The sequence below is a fragment of the Engraulis encrasicolus genome, chromosome 9 (assembly GCF_034702125.1).
Source record: "Engraulis encrasicolus isolate BLACKSEA-1 chromosome 9, IST_EnEncr_1.0, whole genome shotgun sequence".
NCBI lineage: Eukaryota > Metazoa > Chordata > Actinopteri > Clupeiformes > Engraulidae > Engraulis > Engraulis encrasicolus.
Window position 1 is genome coordinate 923,735 of NC_085865.1, and position 7,459 is coordinate 931,193.

The 7,459-nt window shown below is 43.7% G+C and overlaps 1 protein-coding gene across 1 annotated transcript in view; it reads right to left on the bottom strand.

Moving 5' to 3' along the window:
- atp8a2 (ATPase phospholipid transporting 8A2) overlaps nt 1-7,459 on the bottom strand; it is a 133,276-nt gene that overhangs the window by 101,148 nt on the left and 24,669 nt on the right. Inside the window, exons 5-6 of the mRNA XM_063207501.1 lie at nt 6,734-6,780; nt 248-386 (exon numbers count right to left, since the gene is read on the bottom strand). Coding sequence (XP_063063571.1) covers nt 248-386; nt 6,734-6,780 — 186 coding nt within the window. The remainder of the gene's footprint in view (nt 1-247; nt 387-6,733; nt 6,781-7,459) is intronic.

Sequence of the window (7,459 nt, forward strand, 5' to 3'; positions counted from 1 at the left end):
TACCTATATTGAAGGCGGTCTCTCCTGCTGGTCTCTCTCTCCTGCTTGTTACCTATATTGATGTGGTCTCTCCTGCTGGTCTCTCCTGCTTGTTACCTATATTGATGTGGTCTCTCTCTCTCCTGCTTGTTACCTATATTGATGGCGGTCTCTCTCTCTCCTGCTTGTTACCTATACTGATAGCGGTCTCTCTCTCTCCTGCTTGTTACCTATACTGATAGCGGTCTCTCTCTCTCCTGCTTGTTACCTATATTGATGGCGGTCTCCTGCTTGTCTCCGGTGAGGACCCAGATCTTGATGTCGGCCCTCATGAGCGTGTTGATGGTCTCGGGGACGCCGGCCTGCAGGCGGTCCTCTATCGCCGTGGCACCCAGCAGCTGAAGGTTCTGGAACACACAAATCACAACATTCTAGTTTGATCCTTCATTAGCAGGGACGGACTACTGCAGGGGCCAACGGGGCCCAGGCGCAGGGGCCCAAGAGCCAAGGGGGCCCAGACGCTTATTAGTCGTGGAGTGCTGTGTCACAATGACAATAGGAGTTGGAGTTTCCCAGTTGGGCTTTCACTTTCACATAATTACTTTGCGATTGTAATATTGCAATATTGTCTTTATTGTCATGTCGGTTGGACTGCAGAACTATATGGAATAGAGTAGAGAAAAACATTTCAAAAAGTCCTTTCTTGGACCAATGTCAATCATTTAACTTTATATATATCAAGCTTTTGGAAGACATGTTGACAGACTAAAGATGATAAAAAGTACTCTACTTGATATCACAGTTAATGAGGAGACAAAAAGAGAGGAGAAATTGTGCAAGAGTGTGTGAAATCACCAATGGAATCACAAACTTCCCGGAACGACGAAACACCATCTTCATCTCCCAGACTGAGATTTCCAGCAACTATGGCGAGACTACTCCCCTATGCCAGATCTACCTTTTCTACCCCCAGACATTCCTACCAAGCCTCCTATGCTGATATTTCTCAAGGTCAACCTCATTCTACCCCAAAATCTAAAAGGATACTTCCATCCATGACTGCACCCAAAAAAGGCAAAGCCCCACAACCACCTGTCTGTGCTCTGGAGTACAGTAGTATCAGTGAGGATGACCTTGTTGAAAGCACAGTCTGATATCAACTGGGTCCCTACCCACATAGTAACAGTGGTTTTGAAAATAAGCAGATAAGGGGACCCGTGGACAATCTTATTCCAGTTCTAATAACAAAGCGAGGTCTCTTGAGGACACGCATACATTCCCCCAAGACGGCAAGCATGGGAAATCTCAGACTTGTCCCAAAAAAACTCACTACCACAGTGGAAATGCCTCCAATGCTCAATGCTAAATTAGCTTTACAGAATAGTAGATCTCTAAGGAACAAGCCTTTTGTTGTCAATGAGTTTATCTGTACCCACAACCTTGATTTTTTATTTTTAACTGAAACATGGCTGGAAAAATCCACTAGCTCTATCACACTTATAGAAGCAACTCCGTCACACTTTAATTTCATTAGTACAGAAAGGCAGAATAAACAGGGAGGGGGGATAGCAATTATTTTCAAGGCACTGTTTCAATGTCAAAAGACATCACTAGGTGAATTTTCATCTTTTGAATACTTAGCTGCAGTTCTAAAATGTTCTTCTGACATACTGTTATTGACTATTTACAGACCCCCAAGACTTTCTGCACCACTCTTCTTAGAGGAATTTGGTGAGCTGTTGTCGAATGTTTGTGTGGACTATGATAGCTTGTTTATAGCAGGCGATTTTAATTTCCACGTGGACGACTTAGAGAATGTCTATGCTAAGGAATTTTTAAGTCTTATTGACATTTTTAGCCTCACACAGCATGTAACAGGACCAACACACAACCAAGGTCACACTTTAGACCTAATAATAACAAAAGGCCTTAATGCTTGTGCTAGTGTCAAAGACTATGGCTTTTCTGACCATTACTGCATTTTTTCTGATGTTTCTATGTACCCTCATGTTCAAAGGGAATCTGTTACAGTCAAAAAACGTATAATCAACTGTGAGACAGCCTCACTCTTTCAGCAAGCACTTTCAGAGATCCAAAGTCAAACCTCAGAGAGTGCAGATGATCTCATGGTTAATTTTAATTCAAGGATGACCCGTATTATGGATGTTATTGCCCCCGAAAAAATAAAAACAGTGGGACGTGAAAAAGCACCTTGGAGAAAGAATCCCACAGTTATATTGCAAAAGCAAGAATGCAGGAGGGCTGAAAGACAGTGGCGTAAATCCAAACTTGAAGTCCACTACCAAATCTATAAACACACACTCTCGAAATACAACCAAGAAATTTCTAAAGCTAGACAATCTTTTTTCTCTGACATAATTAACAGAAATATTAATAATGCACGTGTCCTGTTTGGCACTGTGGAAAAGCTAGCAAGGCCCCCAAATCTAATGCCCTCTGAGTTCCTCTCAGTCAGCAAATGCAATGAGTTCGCATCCTTTTTCAAAGGAAAGATTGAAAAAATACGTGCAAACATACTCACACATGTGCAACCGACCCAAGATTCAGACCAGCTTGCTATGGTGAAGTTAAATCCTAACCTCATGAGAAATTTTCATTTAGTTGATGTGGACATTCTAAATAGAACGGTACAAAGTCTTAGCTCCTCTACATCTGACTTAGATATTTTACCAACAGCCTTCTTCAAATCCATCTTAAATCTAATATCATCAGATGTACTTCAGATCATTAACACCTCACTACAAACAGGCATATTCCCAGGCTGTCTGAAAGAAGCAGTTGTGAAACCCTTACTGAAAAAGAACAACCTGGATGCACTGGTACTAAACAACTATAGGCCCATATCCAATCTACCATTCATGGGTAAAATAATAGAGAAAATTGTTTTTAACCAATTAACTGCTTTTCTAATGTCTAATAGCTATTTTGATAAGTTTCAATCAGGTTTCCGTGCCTACCACAGCACTGAAACAGCTCTTATTAAAGTTATGAATGACATAAGATTGAATTCTGATGCTGGCAAATTATCCGTCTTGGTTCTACTCGATTTGAGTGCCGCCTTCGATACAGTTAATCATTCTATACTACTACATAGACTGGAACACTGGGTTGGCTTTACAGGCATAGTGATCAACTGGTTAAAATCGTACCTACAACAAAGAAGTTTTTTTGTCGCCATTGGAAGACATACCTCATCACCGATGTCTCTGAATTGTGGGGTCCCCCAGGGCTCCATTCTGGGACCACTACTGTTCAATCTGTATATGTTGCCACTGGGACACATTATCGAGAATAACTCCATAAATTACCATAGCTATGCGGATGATACCCAGCTCTACTTATCTATGTCCCCAAATGACTATACCCCCCTTGAATCACTCTATCATTGCATGGACCAAATTAACAAATGGATGTCTCACAATTTCCTCCAGCTGAACACAGATAAAACTGAAGTAATTATATTTGGGAAAAGAGAGGAGAGACAAAAGATTGCTACTATCCTTGAAACAAAGGGACTGAAAGCAAGGGAAACAGTTAAAAATCTTGGGGTCCTCATTGACAGTGACCTAAACTTCAACAGTCACATGAAAGCTATTACTAAGTCTGCATTTTATCACATAAAAAACGTCTCTAAATTTAGGGGCCTGATGTCTAAACATGATCTGGAGAAGCTAATACATGCCTTTATTTCTAGTAAAGTTGATTACTGTAACAGTCTTTTTACTGGCCTCCCCAATAAAACCATTAAACAGCTTCAACTTGTACAAAACGCAGCTGCAAGGGTTCTTACAAAGACAAAGGAAGTTCGACCACATTACTCCAATTTTAAGATCGCTGCATTGGCTCCCAGTAAGCTACAGAATTGATTTTAAGGCTATGCTACTTGTGTTTAAATCACTAAATGGAATGGGACCCACATATCTACTGGATATGTTTCAGCTGTATGCACCAACTAGGTCACTAAGGTCAACGGAGAAGAATTTGCTGGTGATTCCAAAAGTCAAAACAAAGTGTGGAGAGGCAGCCTTTAGCTTCTATGCTTCAAAGCTTTGGAACCAGCTTCCAGATGACATAAAAAATGCACCCACTATTGATAGCTTTAAATGTAGACTCAAGACAAAGCTGTTCTCAGATGCTTTCCCCTAGCTTAAATTACTTATTCTTATTATTTTTATTTCTATTTAATTTGTTTTATTTTATTTTATGTTATTATTATTTTTACCTTATGTTTTATCTTAATGTTTTTAAATGCTTTTTGACTCTAATTCATTTCCTTCTTTCTTCCCTGTTTCCTTTCATTTACATTGTTAACTTTGTGAAGCACATTGAGTTGCACCTGTGTATGAAATGCGCTATATAAATAAACTTGCCTTGCCTTGCCTTGCCTTGAAAGTGAAAAAAAAGGCAGAGTATCAAAATAAAAGAGCTGAGCTGAGGTGAACCTTTTACAGTAGAGCTGAGCTGAGGGGAACCTTTTACAGTAGAGCTGAGGTGAGGTGAACCTTTACAGTAGAGCTGAGGTGAACCTTTAACAGTAGAGCTGAGGTGAACCTTTACAGTAGAGCTGAGGTGAACCTTTTACAGTAGAGCTGAGGTGAACCTTTTACAGTAGAGCTGAGGTGAACCTTTTACAGTAGAGCTGAGGTGAACCTTTTACAGTAGAGCTGAGGGGAACCTTTTACAGTAGAGCTGAGGTGAGGTGAACCTTTTACAGTAGAGCTGAGGTGAACCTTTTACAGTAGAGCTGAGGTGAACCTTTTACAGTAGAGCTGAGGTGAGGTGAACCTTTTACAGTAGAGCTGAGGTGAGGTGAACCTTTTACAGTAGAGCTGAGGTGAGGTGAACCTTTTACAGTAGAGATGAGGTGAACCTTTTACAGTAGAGCTGAGGTGAGGTGAACCTTTACAGTAGAGCTGAGGTGAACCTTTTACAGTAGAGCTGAGGTGAACCTTTTACAGTAGAGCTGAGGGGAACCTTTTACAGTAGAGCTGAGGTGAGGTGAACCTTTTACAGTAGAGCTGAGGTGAACCTTTTACAGTAGAGCTGAGCTGAGGGGAACCTTTTACAGTAGAGCTGAGCTGAGGTGAACCTTTTACAGTAGAGCTGAGGTGAGGTGAACCTTTACAGTAGAGCTGAGGTGAACCTTTTACAGTAGAGCTGAGATGAACCTTTTACAGTAGAGCTGAGGGGAACCTTTTACAGTAGAGCTGAGGTGAGGTGAACCTTTTACAGTAGAGCTGAGGTGAACCTTTTACAGTAGAGCTGAGGTGAGGTGAACCTTTTACAGTAGAGCTGAGGTGAACCTTTTACAGTAGAGCTGAGGTGAACCTTTTACAGTAGAGCTGAGCTGAGGGGAACCTTTTACAGTAGAGCTGAGCTGAGGGGAACCTTTTACAGTAGAGCTGAGCTGAGGTGAACCTTTTACAGTCTCCATGTGTGTGCAGTATAATAGCGATGCATAGCACCAACACCAGCAGCATCAATTACAGCTAAATACTCCCAGCACACATCCCTCCTTTCTCTCTTACTCTCTCTCTCTCTTTCACCACCTCTCTCTCTCTCTCCTTCCCTCTCTTTCACCACCTCTCTCTCTCTCTCTTTCACCACCCCTCTCTCTCTCTCTCTCTCCCTCTCCCACCCCTCTCTCCTTCAGTATTTAACACTGTGGTGTTGTTGACTGTGGGTTTTATGGGGCTCTTGGCAGCCTGGTGCAGGTAATTATCCCCCTGCTCTGCTCTGGTCTACTATACGCAGGAGCCTCCCCCCCCCCCCCCCCCCCCAGCTCCCTCTGCTACTCATCTGGACCCAAGCCCTCCAGCACCGCTACAACACACACGTTACGCTAACAAGCTACCACACACTCTCTCTCTCTCTCTCTCGCTCACATACACGCATGGCAAAAAAAACCCGATTCCACCTCCACTCACACACACATGAATGCATAACAGCCTATCAACATGCTACCCCCCCCACACACACACACACACACACACACTCACACATGCTAACAATCTCTGACGCCACATTGGCGCGCAAACGTGAGTGCGTGAGTGTGTGCCGGTGTGTGCATATCATGAGTCTGTGTGTGTGTGTGTGTGTGTGTGAGGCCTGTGTATGTGTGTGTATGAGGCCTGTGTATGTGTGTGTGTGTGTGAGGACTGTGTGTGTGTGTGTGTGTGTGTGAGGCCTGTGTATGTGTGTGTGTGTGTGTGAGGCCTGTGTATGTGTGTGTGTGTGTGTGTGAGGCCTGTGTATGTGTGTGTGTGTGTGAGGACTGTGTGTGTGTGTGTGTGTGTGTGTGTGTGAGGCCTGTGTGTGTGTGTGTGTGTGTGTGTGTGAGGCCTGTGTATGTGTGTGTGTGTGTGAGGACTGTGTGTGTGTGTGTGTGTGTGTGAGGCCTGTGTATGTGTGTGTGTGTGTGTGTGTGAGGCCTGTGTGTGTATAGGTAGCAGTGAGGCAGAGGGGTGGTTTACTCAGGCCTAATGCCCGTCCCCTGCCCCTAATGTGTGTGTGTGTGTGTGTGTGTGTGTGTGTGTGTGTGTGTGTGTGTGTGTGTGTGTGTGTGTGTGTGTGTGTGTGTGTGTGTGTGTGTGTGTGTGTGTGTGTGTGTGCCCGTCCCCTGCCCCTAATGTGTGTGTGTGTGTGTGTGTGTGTGTGTGTGTGCCCGCCGGCCTCCCCATGCCTCAGTTAGTGTAATGGCAGTGTATCCGTGATGTCATCAACGTGCACCCACAACACCAAACACAAACCCCACGCTGCCACCTGCTGGTCGCTGCTGCACTAGCACAACCAGAGCTGCACACGTGTGGTGTAGTCCCTTACCAGACACTGCCCCGCCACTGGGATGTTGTAATTGCCACGAAAAAAATACCACAGTACTGCACCACTATGACATAACACAGGGCCTTTAGTAATACATTACTACCATAGTACTACACCACTATGACATAACACAGGGCCTTTAGTAATACATTACTACCATAGTACTACACCACTATGACATAACACAGGGCCTTTAGTAATACATTACTACCATAGTACTACACCACTATGACATAACACAGGGCCTTTAGTAATACATTACTACCACAGTACTACACCACTATGACAGTACTCGGGGCCTTTAGTAATACATTACTACCATAGTACTACACCACTATGACATAGCACAGGGCCTTAAGTAGCAGCTAATTTATTACAGGGTTAGTGTATGAAGGGGTTAATTACATGCATACGAATGCACGTGTCGTGCACGCACACAACCTCATTCCCTTCCACACAAAGTCACTCACATGCACAACTACATACGCATACGCACGCATACGCACGAATGCACACGCACACGCACACGCACACACACACAAGCACACACACACACACACGTGCACACACACACACACGCACGCATACGCACAAATACACACGAATACAAACGGATACACACGCACACAAACACGCT